At 39.5% G+C, this 21,726-nt stretch overlaps 1 protein-coding gene across 1 annotated transcript in view; it reads right to left on the bottom strand.

Moving 5' to 3' along the window:
• Positions 1-21,726, bottom strand: part of KCNU1 (potassium calcium-activated channel subfamily U member 1) — a 148,587-nt gene that overhangs the window by 87,956 nt on the left and 38,905 nt on the right. Inside the window, exons 13-18 of the mRNA XM_044226005.1 lie at positions 21,091-21,160; positions 11,628-11,780; positions 7,175-7,287; positions 6,763-6,831; positions 2,710-2,799; positions 2,484-2,581 (exon numbers count right to left, since the gene is read on the bottom strand). Of these exons, the coding sequence (XP_044081940.1) occupies positions 2,484-2,581; positions 2,710-2,799; positions 6,763-6,831; positions 7,175-7,287; positions 11,628-11,780; positions 21,091-21,160 (593 nt within the window). The remainder of the gene's footprint in view (positions 1-2,483; positions 2,582-2,709; positions 2,800-6,762; positions 6,832-7,174; positions 7,288-11,627; positions 11,781-21,090; positions 21,161-21,726) is intronic.

Consider the following 21,726-nt stretch of genomic DNA (forward strand, 5'->3'; position numbering starts at 1 on the left):
AGGAACTCAAACAGATATCTGAGCACCAATATTCATAGCCACATTATCCACAATATCCAAAAGGTGCAAACAACTTAAATGTCCATCAACAGATGAATGGATAAACAAAATGAAGTATATCCATACAACATAATATCATTCAGCCATAAAAAGAAATGAGATATTGATACATGCTACAACATGGCTAAGTGAAGGGTGCCAGACAAAAGAGACCTCATGCTGTCTGATTCCCATTTCATGAAATGACCAAAACAGACAAATCTAGAGACACAAAAATAGACTAGTGGTTGCCAGGGGTGTTGGCAGAAAAAAATGGGGAGTAACCACTACTGGGTACAGAGTTCCTCTCTGAGTTATGGAAAATGTTCTAAAATTGGAGTGCTGGTTTCACAAATCTGTTTGCACACTAAAACCCGCTGAATTGTATGCTTTAAAAGTATTTATTTCATGGTATTTAAATTATATCTTAATAAAGCTATTGTGATATAAAAACGTTAGAGCTGGGATTCCTCAGAAAGGACACAGCCCCCTCCCATACTCAACACACACAACTTGTGTTTCAGGTTGCTGAGGACAGGTTGTGTTTCAAGTTGCTGGACAAGGAAAATGTGATAGCTTCAGAGGTGTACAAGGGGGAGAAATGAGGGATGTGTTTCCTCTGTCATATGGATTTTCATTGGTGGAGGGGGCTCAGAAGAGTATTTGGTATCAATGCAAGATGATTACGGAGGAGGAGACAAGGCAGCAGGTATGCTTAAGAAGAGAGAAGGCCAGAGAGGTCTCCCACCTTCTATATTCACCAGGAGACTGGAAAGACTCAAACAGCTGAGGGGCCAAAATGACATACAGAATGAATAGATCAGGAGTACAGGAAAAGGAGCTTTGCAGACCTCAAGATCAGAGGCTATGGCAGGGATGATGGATTTCGATAATAAATGACAGAAGGGGACCCAAAGCCAGGAAGAACAAATACTGGTTACTGATGGAGAGGTCACAGAGGCTGACACTTACCAAGGGAATGAGGTACCTCAGGAACTGGGAAGGACTTGTATGAAAGTCCACTATAAGAACAACCATGGGGGTGCCTGGGTAGTTCAGTCACTAAAGTGTCCAACTCTCGATTTAGGCTCAGGCCATGATCTCAGGGTCAGGACATTAAACTCTGAGTGGGGCTCTGCACTGGGTGTGGAGCCTGCTTAAGATTCTCTCCCTCTGCTCCTCTACCTAACCCCCTTGCAAGCTTGCGCTCTCTCTCTCACTCTCAAAAATAAAAACAAAAAAACAAAAAAAAAAAAAACCCAACAACCATGACATTGAGCAAACTTACTCCTGCATTTAAATAGAATTCTGGGGAGAAGGAAAGGATGAAACCTTAAAGATAAGAATAGTCCTGATAGGAAATTCAAATTTTGAATTAAGTTTAAATGCTGAAACACTGGGATTTTACCCACAGAATCCTTACGTACTTGGAAGAGACTAAGTTTTAAACTACAAGAGGAGAAGTTATCATGAATGTATAAGACAATCTCTCTTTTGCTGCTGTAGGGTAAAGTTGTTGGTAAGCTATTGAGTTCAATTAGAGATGAGAGAAAAAATTACATTTCCTCATCACTATGTCAGAATGAGTAAACTTTAAATCCCCTACAGTCCATTCAGGGTACTCAAGGAATGGTCCTGTTCCCAACGCTAGGAAAAATGATAATTATGTGACAAAATAAAAGTGTAAAGCTAATACTACAGTGGCAATCCCATTGCAGTATAAATATATCAAATTAATACATAGCACACCTTAAATTTACACAATGTTGTCAAACATAGCTCGGTAAAATAATTTTTTTTTTAAAAGAGTGGTCATGAGGGACGCCTGGGTGGCTCAGTTGGTTAAGCAGCTGCCTTCGGCTCAGGTCATGATCCCAGCGTCCTGGGATCGAGTCCCACATCGGGCTCCTTGCTCGGCAGGGAGCCTGCTTCTCCCTCTGCCTCTGCCTGCCTCTCTGTCTGCCTGTGCTTGCTCTCTCTCCCTCTCTCTCTGACAAATAAATAAATAAAATCTTTAAAAAAAAAAAAAAAAAAAAAGAGTGGTCATGAGGTAGCCTTGTGGCCAACCAAGCAGTCAGGTATAGGCTGAACTTTGAGACTGAAGAGGGAAAACCATTGTGATGGAGTTAAGAGCAACAGGCTGAAAGTCAGCAGGTCTGGCATTGAGTTGGGGGTGCCTCCGATTGGCGCTGGACTTTCAACATTACTGAAACTCATCTGGTACTCATTTGCTTGGCCTGAGAAGAAGTCTAACTAGATACCTAGCAAGATTTCTTCCAGCTCTAAAAAAACTGATTCTCAGGTCTTGTATGCCCAGTTTGGGGAAACATCTGCCACTTCGGGGCCAAGTTCAAATAGGTATTATCTTAAGAGACGGAACTTCTCTTTCTTTGGTCATGCCCCGGAAGCTGGGCTGAGGGCGACCAGATATGAAGTGTAATTACCTGGAAAGTGTCGATGGACTTTGGCTTTGCAGCTACATTTTCCAATGAGCTCAGGAGTAAAGATATCATTGTGACAGCTGGCACAGTAAAAGAAGGCTCTGGACAATGAAAGCAAATCAAGAATGACTTATGTGAGGCTTAACGCTAAGCATTGTGCTGAATCAGTTTGCCATTGAGTTGCATTTGCTTTAGGACTTTCTCCCTATAAAGTTATTTAAAAAAATACCTTATGACTTCCTTTGCAGATTCAGCAATAAAGAACCCTAGTGTGTTCTTACGCAGCTTAACCTGTACAGGTGGATTTAGCATCAGACAACTGGAAACAGAAAAAAAAAATACAGTAATTTTCCCCTCTAATTTCTATGGAAATATTTGGCGTTTCATTCTATCATTACCAATGGATTCCCTGAACTGTGGAGTTAATAAGACTCCATCCCCTTCTACTGCCAAATAGGGTAGAAAAACTGCATTTGATTGCTGCTAAATATCCAGAAGGGAGTCAGGTCACAACATGATTACTGAGTTGCACACAGCTGAGCGAAGGGTGAACTCCTCCCTGGACTGCATCCTAAACCTAAACTGGATAAACCAACTCAGATGCACGAAGCCTTGCTAATTTAGCCTACTCAATGCCATAGCCAAATGGTTGCAAGTCTTATAGTCATAGTAGTGGTGTTTATCTTTAGGCTACTTCTCCTATAAAATTAAATTTTGCCTAGTTAACCAGCTGGATTCAAAAGTTCCTTTTATTTGCTTATGCGATTTTTGAACTTGCATATTTCTTTAGACTTCATTTTTTTCTATCTTGATTGCCAGATTTTTGAGAGCAGGAACCACATGAATTGTTTCTATTGCTACATGAACACTTTGATTTTCTCTTTCCTTATGGTTTGTGTGTTTGAAAATGACATCTTACAAATTTCACCCATGAGACTCCTTGATGCAGTGCTACATCACGACTATTTGAATTCCCCACATTTCTCCCTATGTTTGTCAGGCTATCCCATTTTTATTTCCTTTAATTCAGACCCTCAACACAATGAGGTCTTATAAACTTGAAAGTACCATCACTTCATTTGCATATGGTAAAAGTACTCCTTTACTTCCTTAAAACACTCCTTTTATATTAACACTGGAAAGAAGTCAAATATTAATTTTGGCAAAGCTTATTCTGTTGTTAGGGTACTCCAAAGTAACTTCTGAGTTTAAGAGCTTTACAAAAATAAAAGGGGTTGTGCCACAAAAGCTCTTCCCCACTATGCCAAGAATCAAAAGATGCTGGGTAGCTGCATTGATGCTATATTGAGGTAGTTTATTATCTGAGGCACTGGACGGCATTTTCCAAATGTTTACTGACTGATACTAATGAGTAGAATAAACGCTTTTAACTTTGAAAGGAAAAGAACATGGATTTGTGTCCCCATCATTGGCTGATGTTCACTAGCTAGCAAACATAAATTGAGTTGTATCTTCATAGCTCTTATTTTTAGCAGTGCCCTCTGAACTCATATTAAATATTTAGTAATGGGGGCACCTGGGTGGCTCAGTGGCTTAAGCCTCTGCCTTCGGCTCAGGTCATGATCCCAGTGTCCTGGGATGGAGTCCTGCATTTGGCTCTCTGCTCAGCGGGGAGCCTGCTTCCTCCTCTCTCTCTCTCTGCCTGCCACTCTGCCTACTTGTGATCTCTCTCTGTCAAATAAAAAATAAAATCTTTAAAAAAATAAATATTTAGTAATGAAGATACTGTCACAATAATAGCTGGGGTTGCATTTGAAAGGAGAGGTGAACTCCCTTTGCACATTTTTCCAAACTGGCTTGAAATCCCCTTCATGAATCATGGCTACTTGCTCTCTAGAGAATGTTTGCTACTGCCACAAACTTAGAACATTATCTGACTGGGGTCAGAGCCAGCTTTATCGCTTAGCAGATAATAAATTATTCCCTAAGACAAATCCATATGATTGTCAAGGGCTTTTTTTTTTTTTTTAAGATTTATTTACTTATTTATTTGAAAGAGAGAGAGAGAGCGCACAGGCACGCAAGTCAGAGAGGGACACAGGGAAAGGGAGAGAGAGAATAGTAAGCAGGCTCCACTCCTAGCTTGGAGCCTGATGGGAGCGGGGCGGGGGGGGGGCTCCATCTCACATCCCTGAGATCACAACCTGAGCTGAAATCAAGAGTTGGATGCTTAACTAAGGCACCCAGGTGACCTGGGCTTTCCCAAGTTTTAAAGTCTATTCAAGTGTATCAATTAAGAGAGAAAATAAAAGGTGAGAAAAGATGGGTTTTCCCTTCAGTTTTTCTGTATACTAATCTAAACATCAGCCATTGAGACGCCCTATTTTCCTCCCACTTAGGGCTGCAGTGGATTTAGTACAGCACAGTGATGAGGATCACCACCTTCCTTGCTGAGTTCAGATGCTGGCTTTGCCACCTGGGACTGATGTGAGTTTGGGAAAATTATTTAACTTTTCTGGGCCTCATCTTCCTTCTCTATAAAATGGGACTAAGAAGTATACCCATTGTTGTAGAGATTCAAGAGATTACGTAAGCAAAGTGCCTGTAGCATTGCTGGTCATGAACTGGCAATCATGTAAAAGACTATTATCCAAATCAGGATTTAATCTCTTTGATTCACCTGACTCTTCGGTGAGAAAACAAAGTTAAATGTAAGTTAGAGCAGGTTCCTCTTTCATTAGGGGTACATATGTGCAGGTAATAAACAGCATCAAGGCATCTTAAATATATGTGGAAATTAGCTGCCTAATAAATGTTTGTGTTTCTGTTCTGTGATGTCCCATAGTCATCCTAATAAAGTTTAAAGAAATCTAGGATGCTAAAGTTGGAAGGGACCTCAAGAACATTTGGTCTAGTAGTTTACAAATACCAGCAAAAAAACTGACTATATCATGGGGTCTTCAAAAATTCTCTGGTTCCAGCCTTGGAGATTTTGATTTTGTAAAGATCAGAGTGGGATTTTGGAATCTATATGCCTTTAAGGCTTTGCAAATAGTTCCAATGCATAGCCCATGTTGCTGAAGGTGAAGTTCTGGACCAGTCTAAAACTCAAACTGCCTGGATTATGGTTCTCCATCCTTTTTGCTGTAACCTATTTCTGGCAGAAAGGCCATTTGTGCACAGATTTAGATTCTGAGATGTTCTTGAGCATGGGCAGGATTGTTAAATAGAAGTAAGCCAGCTAGATGATACTATTTGTTATTCTCTCCTTAGTGACTTCCTTTGTATAGTACCCTGCTGACTTCTTTTGCCCAGATGCATTTTGCAATATCTCTACTTAGATTTTTCTTCTGTCTAACATTTCATATAAAATTATTCCTTTGTAGTCTGTCTGATATCATTCAAACTTGTTGAATTTTGACTATTTCCCTATAATTTTAGGGCTCCTGATAATGTCAGTTTTAGAGCTAGAAAGGGTCTCAGATATTGACATGACCTCCTCAATTCACAGAGAATGGATGTTTCTCCAACACCACAGAGCTAGCAAGTCATAATCAGGATCAGAATTTGGTCTGTTGATTCCAATTTAATTCAACTTAGTTTTCCACTAAAAAAATACATAAGCCAATATAATAGTCTTTCTTGTTCCCCAACCTATTTAAACCCTCAGTTTTTCTCATTTTTCAGCATTTTTTATTCTCTCTCTTATATATCATAGTAGTTGATTTGCTGTTTTGCTAGATTTTCTTTTTTATTACCTGATAAATTATTTTACTTCTCATATTATTCATTATGGGTTCTCAATAAATTCCAGTGGTCTAATAATGTTGGTTCTCTCTTTTATCTACTATACCAAAAGCAGACTTTGTCCAGTAGTCCGAATTCCCATTTTGCCATATTCTACAGCTTGGTTTCTAAAGCTACAGTTTATGGGAGCATTTATTGTCATAAATAATTCTATCTCATAGTACTATTTCATGGTCAAGACTTATAAGATCTAGTAATAAATTAAAAGGAATCCCAGATCTGAGAAGGAGAGCATTTCTTCTCTCCCTTGCTCATGAGAGAGAATTTGGGGAGGGCCATGGAAACAAAGGCAAAGCACCTATCCACCCACTAGGGTAACCATTCTAACTCCAAACATTAGATTCTAACTGCAATCATTAAAGACAGTACAAAGTGCACCACAGCAAACTGGGTGCCCAACAGGCTGGCTCTCAACATATGGCAATATCTTAGTTATGTCTGTATTTTTGGAGATGTCTTAATCATAAAGATTCTCCTTTTACAAAACTGAAGAGATTCAAAGTCTCATTGGTACCAGTAACCATGAAAAACGGATTTGTGTTCGATGGCTATCAGCATGAGTCCCAGCTTCACAAAGCAGATCCTAGGAAGGAAGACAAGTAATTGTGAGTAAAAAGGATAGCAGGGTGCTAATTCACAAGACTATGACCAACACTCTGTGCTCTGTGCTAGGAAAATACTAGTACTTCAGCAAAGGAAGAGACCCCTGAATGCAAGTGAATCTATTCTAAAGTTTATCATAGCCAGCATGGTGACTATGTCTCACACAGAATGCAAGCTTCTCAATTGCACAGATGCAGACTTGTTGTTCATTCTTACACCTTCAGTATTTATCATGGAGCCTGGCCTACAGTGGTCCCCCCAGTGAACATTATTGAAAGAATGTCATTGCATAAAGAACAAGGAAAGCATTTCTTTTAACTTACCGGGAAACGTCAGGAAAACTCATTCCAGCAAAGTCATCAGAGAGACGTTGAGTCAGGATTTTGTTCTTCAGACCATTGAAGAAATATTTTTGCCAGGGCTGTTTAGGAAAAACCTGGAATACACAATCATGCCACATGTAGAACTCGGACATGGAATATGGGATGTTACAATTCAAGTTGTATGTCCTGCTAAGCAGCAAACCAGCATCCATAGCTCTTAAGTTATAGAAAAGAGATTTGTCCTAGTGGTTCATTGAAGAAATGTCAAAGGAAGAACTAAAACTCTACCATACACCTCAACTATTTACGCTAGAGAGTTCAGAAGAAAATGAAAGCATAATGACTTGGTTTCTTCCCAGATGGCATTCATGACACCTTGTAGAAACTGGAATTCTCCCAATAATTTCAGCAAGGTAGACTGGTTTTTGAGTCAGTAACAATAAGAGGAGAAGGACAATATGGAATCTAAGTTGTCTCTCCATAAATATAGCTGTTCAAGATTTTTTTTTAACAAATTAAGTTTTCCATTGACTAGCCATATGCCACAAAGAAAAAACATTCAAGGCTTTTCTGCCCAGTATCAGAACTTTTCAAAGCTTCAGATGAACTTAAGGAGCCATCCTGATCAATGGACATGAGATAAAAGTCAGGAACAGCAGCAGGTTTCCAGAGAAAATGAAGAAGGGGAGAGAGAAGGATATCGCTTACAAAGGCTAAATATAGGCTGTGCGGGGTTTGGGCTGTTGGGTAACTCATCTCTGATATTTGTATAAGAACTCAGAATTTTGTTATGCTCTCCATACATTCTCATCATCCTCTCCATTTGTTGCCATGAAAACCCCCACCACACTGCTCCGTCATGGCAAGACAGGCTCCTCTTAAAGCCCAGAAACCTAGGTGAATGTCTGGAATTCCTATAAGTTCTGAAACACTGTGGCTGTGGAGAGTTAAGGCTAGTTCAGAAATATTCAGATGACCAGCCTGTGGTTTAGAAAACACAACACACACACACACACACACACACACAGAGAGAGAGAGAAAAAATATTCTGACTTACAAAAAAGGACTACTCATATCAAACAATCCAAGCACTCACTCTGCAATCCCCATTCCAAGATTCAGCCAAATCTCCTGCCTTCTCCCACTCTCTTAAATTTTTCTTTGACGAGTACTCACTTCACTGGGAGTCCCTATTTAAGTCTCCATAACTTAAAAAAAGCGGGGGGGCTTAATGTTTCTAATGTAAATGTTTCAGTTTTTGACAGAGGGTAAAAGAATGATAGAGATGGAGAAGACTTCCTGTGATCTTTTTTTTTTAAGATCAGAAAGGGAAACAGGAGGATAAGATAGAGTTTCGATTTACATAGTAGAATCAGGGAGCTCAAGTATGTCAACTGGTAGATTTAGTCCAAGCTTAAGCCTAACACAATGCTGTCTCTGCCTTGAAGAAACTGGAAGTGCTCTTTGGACCATGATTTCTCGCCATGTAATTAATACAGTTGAAACACAGATCATTGATCCAAGGTCTTGGAATCTGAGTACTTGAAATTTTTACAGATACTGATGTCATACTCAGAAAAATCAGGTTATGAGATGAATAACTCTCATTTTATTGATCCAGAAGCTGACAGAGAAAGTGTCTAATCCAAGAAAAATCAATCATAAGACACTAGAGCCCTAGTTGTTAAATCCAAGTTAATAGTTTATTATAGAATCTAAAACACCAGAGCTAGGAGTATAACATTAAAAAAATCTTACCTTGACCCTGCCTGGTTTAGGATATTTGAAAGTAGGTTTGAGACTTCACTCCCCCCCACCCCCCCAAAAAAATATCATAACCACAAATTTCTCTCAGTTCCTATGAATATTAATAGATGATCATCTTCAGTGAGATGGTTACAACTTTAGATCACACAGAAAGAACAACAATATAATATAGGGTTGGTTTTAAATATCTTCCTCCTCTACTTCCATGAAAGACATGAAGTCCTCATAAAGAGCTCCCATTCCATTTCCTTTCTCCAGCCATGGAGATGTTATTGTGTTACTATGTAGACTGTGTATACCATAATACTACTGTCATTTACTCTTGTTAATATTTTCCAGTCTTTAAAATGTCCATAGACCAGCAGCCTACACACTCCTGGGAGCTTTTTTCAGAAGTGAAGCCCCACTCAGACTTTTGTGATTAGAATCTGCATTTTAACCAGACCTCCAGGGGATTTGCACACACAATTCATGTTTTGGAAGCACCCTTTCAAACATCCCTGTCTTTGAGAGTTGGTGAAAAGGGATGATTTCAAACCCCCAGTGTAGCAGCAGTTTACAAATTCCAATATCTGGGTTGGAGACTCCATGGAGAGCCCAAGCGAGTCACTGAACATGAATACATGTATCTTGCAGAACAGTTATCTTGCACTTTATGAGTACACAGCACAGGCAGAGACAATTTACTCACAAGCACTTTTCAAGGACAAACACAGTAAGCAGGAAGAGGAGGATAAGGCAGGTTCATTATAGTGTCATCAAGGCTCATTCTTATTATCTGATGTCGTGTCTATTTATCTGTATATGATATTTCCTCCAATTCACAGAAGGAATTATAGAAGAATTCCATGTTTTCCAGTTAGCATTTTGCTGGCCAGAGCATCTTTCATGGTTTTTTATTTTGTTTTGTTTGTTCATTTGGGATTTTTTGTTTGTTTGTTTCGTTTTGTTTTAGATAGTACCAGGGACAAAACCAAAAAAGATGTAAAAATTTTTTAAATTTACTAATAAAGGAAATAAAGTGTAAAGAAAGGCCAAGAGGGAAATTGAATATAAGAGAAGACGTATGTAGACTCCTAATAAATGGAGAGGAAAGGTCACTCCCTGGAGAACCTCCGGACAATGGGAAATTGGGTCCAGCTGAGGTTGGAACCTTTCTTGGAACATTTCATGCAGGTGGCATTCCAAAGGCTGGACTTTGTGCTTACAGCAGTTGTCCCAATATCCCCTTGACCATTTATTTAGTCTCAAAGGCATCAAAGGTCATGATATGTGGGTGATTGTGAGTAGATACCCAACAACCACAGGTATCAAGCATAGTGGTAAGATATTAGGTCAGACAATTCTACCTCTTCTACTCATTAACTTAACTATAAAATCAAGTTAGTTAGCTTCACTGACCCATTACTGGGATTCTACCTTGAAATATTATCAATGGGAAGCATAAGGTATTTAAAATGAGTGAAATACTAGATACTCAATATGTGGTGACTATTGTTGTTATTGCATAGAATGTTCCCAAAATAACCTGAAAAAGATTTTAATTGTTATTTGTTCTGTGAATATATTTATTATTATCATGAATTTAATTTATATTTAAATATATAATTTTACCACTAATAATATAACCTTTATTTTTAATTTTTTTTACAATCCTCTATGGATTTTTTAATTTTTTCTTAATATTTTCTAATTCAAATTTTAAAAATTAATACAAACAATTCAGTTGCATCAGTACATTTAGAATGTTGTATAGTCACTTCCCCTATCTAGTTTGAAAATACTTCTGTCAAACCAAAGTAAAATCCCTATCCATTAACAAATTGTTCTCAATTCTTTTTTTTTTAAAAGATTTTATTTATTTACTTGACAGACAGAGACCCCAAGTAGGCAGAGAGGCAGGCAGAGAGAGAGAGAGAGAGAGAGAGGAGGAAGCAGGCTTCCCTGCAGAGCAGAGAGCCCGATGCGGGGCTAGATCCCAGGACCCTGGGATCATGACCTGAGCCGAAGGCAGAGGCTTTAACACACTGAGCCACCCAGGCACCCCACAAATTGTTCTCAATTCTTACCACTCTCCCCAATGTCTGCTCTTGGCAACATGGATCCAACTATCAGCATTCTGTCTTCTATTTATTTTGGTTATTTGATATAAACTGAATTAATGAAATATGTGAGATTTTTGAAATATCAGGCTTTACAGCATATATCCATGTTGCAGCATATTCCAGTAGTTCATTTCTCTTTATGGCTGAATAATATCCCCTTATTCCTATGTTACATTTTGTTTGTCCATTCAACAACTGGTAGAGATCTGGGCTATTTCTGCCTTTTGAATATTGTGAATCATCCTCCTATATAACCTTTATTTTTATTTATATTTCTTCCTTCAGTAGCTCCAAGTACTTCTACCTTTATGTTCATAACCTCTGGACTGCAGGTAGAAAGCAAAACTATGATTTCTATTTTGCAGATAAATATTCTTAGACAAGAATAAGATCCATAATCTCTTCAAGGTCAGCACCGTACCTGGGACTTCAGTCTAGACCTCTCAATCCTTCATAGTTCAAGTGGAAGTCAAATCTCATTTCTTGGGGCCTTCTCGCTTTCCTCAATTTTCTATTTCTGATCCTAACTTGTGAGGATATGGGGGAAAAAGCCAAGATTCAACAACAATTTACAAGGTTACCTTTTTGTTTTGTTCAACAAATAGAGACGTTAGAAAGGTGCACATGCCTGGCACCAGACAGCCTTGGGCGATGAAGCCAAGCTTCAGCTCAGCAAAGCAGATGATGTTGTCTCCGGTACTCCAGCTCCAGCTGGGGATCTTTGGCAGAAAAACCTGTTTCATGGTAGAAAATGGGTCAGACGTTAAGAAGAAATACAATTCAAGAAAGTTTTTTTCTGAATGGACATCTTTCTTGCATTTGTTTCAAAGCATTTACTTGAAAACATTTATTGTGTCCACGTCAGTGGAAGTGATAAGAACAAATTCAGCTTTTAAAGACTGTGAGTCACTTTTTAAAGCAAAAATAGTGAGAGTACAAAATTGGGTCAAATGATATAGACCTCTGATACTGTCCTTAGTGTACAATCTGTGTTTGTTTTTGTCCTTGTTTTTACTGAAATATAATTGACATCTTACATTGTATTAGCTTCAGGTGTACAAGCAAATGATCCAATGTTAGTATATGTTATGAAACGACCACCACAATAAGTCTAGTTACCATCCACCACCTCAATGTTTACAATTACTTATTACTTGTGAAGGGAACTTTTAAGATCGACTCTCTTCGCAACTTTCAAATGTACTATAAAGTATTATCAACTGTAGTCACCATGTTGTACATTATATTCCCATGACTTATTTATTTTATAAACAGAAGTTTGTTCTTTTGGGTCCCTTTCACCCATTTCACCCCCCTACCACCCCCCAACTCTGGCAAATACCAATCAGTTCTACCTGTACTTTATTTTTTGTATTTTTAAGGTATCATGGATGAGGGAAATCATATATTTGTCTTTCTCTGACTTATTACACTTAGTATAATTCCTTCAAGGCCCATCCATACTGTAGCAAATGCAGAATCTCCTTCTTTTTTATGGCTGAACAAAATTCCAATATACTTATATATTTCATTTACAAATATATATATGTATATGTCTATACATATATATATATCTTTTTCTTTAAATGTAAATGGATAATCCATCTATATTTAAGGTAATTATTGGTAGGTATGTACCTATTGTCATTTGTTCTTTTTTTTTGACTATTTTATAAATCCTCTGTTCCTTTCTTCTTCTCTTGCTCTTTTCATGAGTTAGTGATTTTCTGCAGATCTTAGCATCCTTTCTCTTCATTTGTTGGGTATCTACTACTATAGGTTTTTCCTTTGTGGTTACTATGAGGCTTATATAACTCATTTTATAACAATAGATAGTTAAGTTTGATCACATTCTAAAAGTACATTTTTACCTCCCTCCCGCATTTTATTTTTGATATCACAAGTTACAGCTTTTGGCCTTGCATAGCCCTTACTAGGAATCACAATTAGAGCTACTTTCACTCCTTTCGTCTTTTAACCTCCATAATTCATGAATCCACTTTACAACATGAGATTGTTCTGAATTTTACCATGAATTTGCCTTTGTCATTGAGATGTATACTTCGGTATCTTTTCCTGTTAGTAATTGATGCCCTTTCCTTTCAATTTTAAGAAATTTCTCTAATGTTTCTTGTAAAGTAGTCCTAGTTATGATGAACTCCTCTAGATTTCGCTGGTATGGAAAACTCTCTTCTTTAATTCTGCAGGACAACACTGCCAGATAGAATATTCAGGATTGACGTCTTTTTTATTTCTTTCAGTACTTTGAATAGATTGGGTCACTTCCTTCTGGTCTGTGATGTTTTTGCTTAAAAATCTGCTGGTAGGGGGGGACAAGATGGCGGGGTACTAGGAAGAGGCGTCTTTTCAGCTGGTACCCCAAAGTGAGCTGATTACCTACCAAAGAACTCTGATCACCCATGAAATCAGCCTGAGATCAGAATTATACACGTCCTGATCTCTACAGGGGCAGAAGACGCCAGTGAGCAGGTAAAGCGGAATGGGAACAGCGGACTGATATCGGAAGATAAACAAAAGGGGGAGGGAGCCACCAGAGGCGACCGGGGCAAAAGTAATACCCCCATACGAGCGAGAGTGCCCTGCGTCTGGGGACCAGCATTAACTTGGAGACTGGTTGAAAGCACTCCAAAAGAGCAAAGGATCGCGGGGGCAAATTGTGGGAATCAGGGCGGCTAGGGACAGGGGCTTAAGTCCCCGGTCCCAGACCGCCTCCCCGGTGCGGAGGCAGAGAGAGTGCGGCGGTGAAACCAGCTCCTGGTCCCTAAGCCGCCAGCGCGCCCCAGAGCGCGGGGGTTCCGGCTCCTGTGAGGGGATGGGAGCTGCGCCGGTCTGCGGAACGCGCGCTAGCCCTACCACAAAGCTTGAGACGCGCGCGCACGTCTCTCTTGCTCTCCTGGGTTTCTAAGGCCCAGGGGCGCTTCTTGACCCGCACCATTGTTTCAAAGTCTAAGCCGAGTGCGCTCGAAACTCTTCCCCGGACAGAGGCGCGCAAAAGCCCAGCCTCCGGCTTACGGACCAGCGCCCCGTTCTCAGTGCCCCAGACACGCGCCCGACCCACAGCCGCCTCTGAAAAGAGGTGCGCGCAAGCCGGGCACTCCCAGCCCGGGCCGGCGGCAAAATCTCAGTGTGCGATCGCTGCTTGGAACCTCTCTGGCGGTCAGGAGCTCCCAGACAGCCGCCACTGCCTTGGCTTTGGGGACGAGCAAAAGATCCTGCGCCCCCAGGGTCTTTAATGTGGAACCTACACTGCCAGCGGCCAAGGGGGAATTTATTCAGCTTCTGCACCCAGACTGAGGCTTCTCTCTGAGACGGAGATCAGGAAGTGTTCCAGGGTGCACCTTGACTGCACCAGAGTTGATACATCCAGCTACATCTGTTCAGTCTTCTCCCACCAAAATGACTAGGAGGAGGAATGCCCAACAGAAGAAAAATACAGAGGATGGACCTTCTGCAATAGAGCTAACGGCTATCAACATAGACAATATGTCGGAAAGAGAATTCAGGCTAACAATTATCCAGGCAATAGCTAGGTTGGAGAAAGCCATGGATGACCAAACAGAATTGATTAGGGCCGAACTGAGAGCGACCAGACAGGATGTTCACAATGTTAGGGCAGAGCTTAAAGCTACCAGGGAGGAGGTCCACAATGCTCTCAATGAGTTCCAATCCAATCTAAACTCTCTCAAAGCTAGGGTAACTGAGACAGAAGATAGAATTAGTGATCTGGAAGACAAACAGATAGAGAGAAAGGATCAGGAGGAAGCCTGGAACAAACAGCTTAGATCCCACGAAAGCAGAATTAGGGAAATAAATGATGCCATGAAGCGTTCCAACGTCAGAATTATTGGAATTCCTGAAGGGGAGGAGAAAGAAAGAAGTCTAGAAGATGTCGTGGAACAAGTCCTTCATGAAAACTTTCCGAATCTCGCGAATGAAACCAGCGTTCATGTACTAGAGGCTGAACGGTCTCCACCCAAGATTATACACTCCAAAAAAAATCACGACACCTGATAGTCAAATTGAGAAATTATAATTGTAGGTATAATCTCTTGAAAGCTGCCAGGGCAAAGAGGCTCCTTACTTACAGAGGGAAGCCCATCAGAATAACGTCAGACCTGTCCACAGAGACCTGGCAAGCCAGAAGAGGCTGGCAAGATATATTCAGGGCACTAAATGAGAAGAACATGCAGCCAAGAATACTTTATCCAGCAAGACTGACATTCAAAATGGATGGAGAGATAAAGAGTTTCCAAGACCGGCAAGGCTTAAAAGACTATGCAACCACCAAGCCGATACTGCAGGAAATATTAAGGGGGGTTCTATAAAAGAGGAAAAATCCCAAGAATAGCATTGAACAGAAATATAGAGACAGTCTACAGAAAGAAAGACTTCAAAGGTAACTCGATGTCAATAAAAACGTATCTATCAATAATCACTCTCAATGTGAATGGCCTAAATGCACCCATAAAACGGCACAGGGTTGCAGATTGGATAAAACGACAGGACCCATCCATATGCTGTCTACAAGAGACCCATTTTGAACCTAAAGATACACGCAGACTGAAAGTGAAGGGGTGGAGAAGCATCTTTCATGCCAATGGGACTCAAAAGAAGGCTGGGGTAGCGATTCTCATATCAGATAAATTAGACTTCAAACTAAAGACTGTAGTCAGAGATACAGAAGGACACTACATAATCCTTAAAGGGACTATCCACCAAGATGATCTAACAATTGTAAATATCTATGCTCCCAATATGGGAGCAGCCAATTACTTAAGAAAACTGTTAATCAAGATAAAGAGTCATATTGATATGAATACACTAATCGTAGGTGATCTTAACACGCCTCTTTCAGAATTAGACAGATCATCGAAGCAGAAACTCAACAAAGAAACAAGAGCATTGAATGACACATTGGACCAGATGGACCTCATAGATATATACAGAACATTCCACCCTAAAACAGCAGAATACTCATTCTTCTCAAGTGCACACGGAACCTTCTCCAGAATAGACCACATACTGGGTCACAAATCAGGACTCAGCCGATACCAAAAGACTGAGATTATTCCCTGCATATTCTCAGATCACAATGCTTTGAAACTGGAGCTCAATCACAAGGAAAAGTTCCGAAGGAACTCAAACACCTGGAAGCTAAAGACCACCTTGCTTAAGAATGCTTGGATCAACCAGGAGATCAAAGAAGAACTGAAACAATTCATGGAAACCAATGAGAATGAAGACACTTCGGTCCAAAACCTATGGGATACAGCAAAGGCGGTCCTAAGGGGAAAATATATAGCCATCCAAGCCTTGCTCAAAAAAATTGAAAAATCCAGAACACACCAGCTGTCTCTACACCTTAAAGAACTGGAGGATCAACAACAAATCAAACCAACTCCACACATAAGAAGGGAAATCATCAAGATTAGAGCTGAGATCAATGAGGGAGAAACCAGAGATACAGTAGAACGTATCAATGAAACTAGAAGCTGGTTTTTTGAAAGAATCAATAAGATCGATAAGCCACTGGCTACACTAATCCAAAAGAAAAGAGAGAAATCCCAAATTCATAAAATTATGAATGAAAAGGGAGAGATCACAACTAACACCAAGGAAGTAGAAACAATCATCAGAAGTTATTACGAACAGTTATATGCCAATAAGCTTAGCAACCTAGAGGAAATGGATGCATTCCTGGAAAAATATAAACTACCAACATTGAACCAGGAAGAAATCGACAACCTGAATAGACCGATATCTAATAACGAGATTGAAGCAGTGATCAAAAATCTCCCAAAAAACAAGAGCCCAGGACCTGACGGATTCCCTGGGGAATTCTACCAAACCTTCCAAGAAGAAATAACACCTATTCTCCTGAAGCTGTTTCAAAAAATTGAAGCAGAAGGAAAACTTCCAGACTCTTTCTATGAAGCCAGCATTACCCTGATCCCCAAACCAGGCAAGGACCATACCAAAAAGGAGAATTTCAGACCAATATCACTGATGAATATGGATGCTAAGATTCTCAACAAGATCCTAGCCAACAGGATCCAACAACACATTAAAAAGATTATCCACCATGATCAGGTGGGATTCATCCCTGGGCTACAAGGATGGTTCAACATTCGTAAATCAATCAATGTGATACAACAAATTAATAGGAGAAGAGAGAAGAACCACATGGTCCTCTCAATTGATGCAGAAAAAGCATTTGACAAAATCCAACATCCGTTCCTGATTAAAACGCTTCAAAGTATAGGGATAGAGGGAACATTCCTGAACCTCATCAAATCTATCTATGAAAGACCCACAGCAAATATCATCCTCAATGGGAAAAAGCTTGCAGCCTTCCCGTTGAGATCAGGAACAAGACAAGGATGCCCACTTTCACCACTCTTGTTCAACATAGTATTAGAAGTCCTAGCAACAGCAATCAGACAACAGAGAGAAATAAAAGGTATCCAAATTGGTAATGAAGAAGTCAAACTCTCTCTCTTCGCAGATGACATGATTCTTTATATGGAAAACCCAAAAGACTCCACCCCCAAACTACTAGAACTCATACAGCAATTCAGCAGCGTGGCAGGATACAAAGTCAATGTGCAGAAATCAGTGGCTTTCTTATACACTAACAATGAAAATACAGAAAGGGAAATTAGAGAATCGATTCCATTTACTATAGCACCAAGAACCATAAGATACCTGGGAATAAACCTAACTAAAGAGGTAAAGGATCTATACTTGAGGAACTATAGAACACTCATGAAAGAAATTGAAGAAGACACAAAAAGATGGAAGACCATTCCATGCTCTTGGATCGGAAGAATAAACATTGTTAAAATGTCTATACTGCCTAGAGCAATCTATACTTTTAATGCCATTCCGATCAAAATTCCACTGGCATTCTTCAAAGAGCTGGAGCAAATAATCCTAAAATTTGTATGGAATCAGAAGAGACCCCGAATCGCTAAGTAAATGTTGAAAAACAAAAATAAAGCTGGCGGCATCACCTTACCTGATTTCAAGCTTTATTACAAAGCTGTGATCACCAAGACAGCATGGTACTGGCATAAAAACAGACACATAGACCAGTGGAACAGAGTAGAGAGCCCTGATATGGACCCTCAACTCTATGGTCAATTAATCTTCGACAAAACAGGAAAAAATATACAGTGGAAAAAAGACAGTCTCTTCAATAAATGGTGCTGGGAAAACTGGACAGCTATATGTAGAAGAATGAAACTCGACCATTCTCTTACACCGTACACAAAGATCAACTCAAAATGGATAAAAGACCTCAATGTGAGACAGGAATCTATCAGAATCTTAGAGGAGAACATAGGCAGTAATCTCTTTGATATCAGCCACAGCAACTTCTTTCAAGATACGTCTCCAAAGGCAAAGGAAACAAAAGCGAAAATAAACTTCTGGGACTTCATCAAAATCAAAAGCTTCTGCACAGCAAAGGAAACAGTCAAAAAAACAAAGAGGCAACCCACGGAATGGGAGAAGATATTTGCAAATGACAGTACAGACAAAAGGTTGATATCCAGGATCTATAATGAACTCCTCAAACTCAACCCACACGAAACAGACAAACACATCAAAAAATGGGCAGAAGATATGAACAGACACTTCTCCAATCAAGAAATACAAATGGCTATCAGACACATGAAAAAATGCTCATCATCATTAGCCCTCAGGGAGATTCAAATTAAAACCACATTGAGATATCACCTTACACCAGTTAGAATGGCCAAAATTAACACAACAGGAAACAACATGTGTTGGAGAGGATGTGGAGAAAGGGGAACCCTCTTACACTGTTGGTGGGAATGCAAGTTGGTGCAGCCTCTTTGGAGAACAGTGTGGAGATTCCTCAAGAAATTAAAAATAGAGCTTCCATACGACCCTGCAATTGCACTCCTGGGTATTTACCCCAAAGATACAGATGTCGTGAAAAGAAAGGCCATCTGTACCCCAATGTTTATAGCAGCAATGGCCACAGTCGCCAAACTATGGAAAGAACCAAGATGCCCTTCAACGGATGAATGGATAAGGAAGATGTGGTCCATATACACTATGGACTATTATGCCTCCATCAGAAAGGACGAATACCCAACTTTTGTAGCAACATGGACAGGACTGGAAGAGATTATGCTGAGTGAAATAAGTCAAGCAGAGAGAGTCAATTATCATATGGTTTCACTCATTTGTGGAGTATAACCAATAGCATGGAGGACAAGGGGCGTTAGAGAGTAGTAGGGAATTTGGGTAAATTGGAAGGGGAGGTGAACCATGAGAGACTATGGACTCTGAAAAACAGTCTGAGGGGTTTGAAGTGGCGGGGGGGTGGGAGGTTGGGGGTACCAGGTGGTGGGTATTATAGAGGGCACAGCTTGCATGGAGCACTGGGTGTGGTGAAAAAATAATGAATAATGTTTTTCTGAAAATAAATAAATTGGGGAAAAAGAAAAAAAAATCTACTGGTAGTCTTACAGTGGTTCACTTTTTTTTTTTTTAAGATTTTATTTATTTATTTGACAGAGAGAGAGAGCATAAGCAGGGGGTGTGGCAGCCAGAGGGAGAGGGAGAATCAGGCTCCCCGCAGAGCAGATAGTCCAAGACTCTCATTCCAGGACCCTAGGATTTTGACCTGAGCCAAAGGCAGATGCTTAACCAACTGAGCCACCCACGCACCCCATTGTGGTTCCCTTGTACATTACAAGTTGTTTTTCTCTTGCTGACTTTAAGATTCTCTCATTATCTTTAACTTTTGATACTTTAGTTATGAGTCTTGGTGTGGGTCTCTTTATTTCATCTTATTTGGAATTCTCTTTGCTTCCTGGATGTAGAGGTCTGTTTTCTTCCCTAGATTAGGGTAGTATTCAGTCACTATTTCTTCACATACATTTTCTACCCCTCTTTTGTTTTCTCCTTCTGGGACTCCTATAATGCAATTGATATTGTCCCTTAAGCGTCTTTATTCATTTTACTCTTTTTTTTTTCTTTTTGCTACTCTGATTAGGTGTGTTCCACTATCCTGTCTTCAAGTTTGCTGATTCTTCTGCTGCATCTAGTTTGCTGTTGAACCCCTCTACTGTATTTTTTGGTTCAGTTATTAAATTCCTCAGCTCTATGGCTTCTATTTTGTACTTTCTTATATATTCCATCTCTTTGTTGAAGTTATTACTTTCTTCATCCATTCTTCACCCTAGCTCAGTGAGCATCTTTATGACAGTTTTGAACTCTCTTTTAGGTAAGTCATTCATCTCTGTTTCATTGAGGTTTTTTTCTGAGGTCTTATCTTATTCATTAATTTGGAAATATTCCTCTTTTTATTCATTTCCCCTAAAATTCTGCATTAGATAAAACCATCTCACCAGTTTTGAAGAAATGGTGTTGCACAGTTGAACCTTATTGTTCAATTCTGACAAAGCTTCTGGTTGCCTCTCAAACTTTTGTGAATATCTAATCCTCCTAATTCTTTTTTAGGGGATGCCAGTAATTGAGGGTATTCCCAGAGCTGTCAATGTCCCAAAGGGAAGAATCTCAGCACCTACATTCAGGTGGATTGGAAGTTCGACTCTCAGATAGCAGCTGTTAAAGTATGAAACTATGCTTCTTTACAAATTCATATTTCTCATTTTTTTTAAGATTTATTTATTTATTTGAGAGAGAGAGAACATTAACGGGGATTGTGAAGGGGTGAGGGAGAGAATTCTCAAGCAGACTGCCTTCTGAGCATGACCGTGATGTGGGGCTCAATCCCAGGACCCTGAGATCATGACCTGAGCTAAAATCAAGAGCTGGATGCTTGACCCACTGAGCCTCCCAGGTGCCCTTAAGTAATTTACAATATTAATGAGACTCCAAATTTCACCTGTAATTGGCAGAAAACTTTTTGAGTATAGACCTATATTAATTATAGAAATTAATAAGTTCTATTATTTAGATGAAATAAGTCATTTAACTCCATAGTTTGAAAGAGGAGGATAATAGACCAGAATATTATCATACCTTGTTTTGGGATTGAAGTATCTGTATGATGATTCTAGTATTAGGGCAATAGTTCTTGATAGAGAGAACCCTACAAAAAGAACAAATACACACATCAGTGATGTGCCATATCCAATGGCTTTAAAATATAATTAAATTCAGAATTAAATTGATGTGTGGGTAAGCATAATAAAACATAAGATTCACTGTTACGTAGGTCTAAAAATGTTCTGTTTAAAAGCATACATGGTAAACGGTGCTATCGTTTTAGTGATTTAGTAAATGAAATCTATGAAAAGGTCAGGTCTTGGTACTAGGAGACTGGTCTTCTATTCTTGAGGAGGAAATAGTTTCATGTATTTTAGCCTTCAAACTCAAACACATTAATTATAGGAAAAACAGAGATTGCATTTTTGTCTATAACATGAAGTAGCTCATAGAATATCTTATTCAACTTTCTCATTATGCATAATAAGAAACTAAGGTCTATCTCATCTGTACTGTATAATGCACAGCATATGTTCTCAACTGTTTCTTGCTTTTGTAGAATCACCTTCAGCTATGTATGTTTATTATGCTCTGGGAACCAGGAGATCTTCTGGGTTAGACATAATGCTATTACCTTCACAATGAAGCTATTAATATAAGTCAAGTTCC

The sequence above is a fragment of the Neovison vison genome, chromosome 11, assembly GCF_020171115.1.
Source record: "Neovison vison isolate M4711 chromosome 11, ASM_NN_V1, whole genome shotgun sequence".
Classification (NCBI taxonomy): domain Eukaryota; kingdom Metazoa; phylum Chordata; class Mammalia; order Carnivora; family Mustelidae; genus Neogale; species Neogale vison.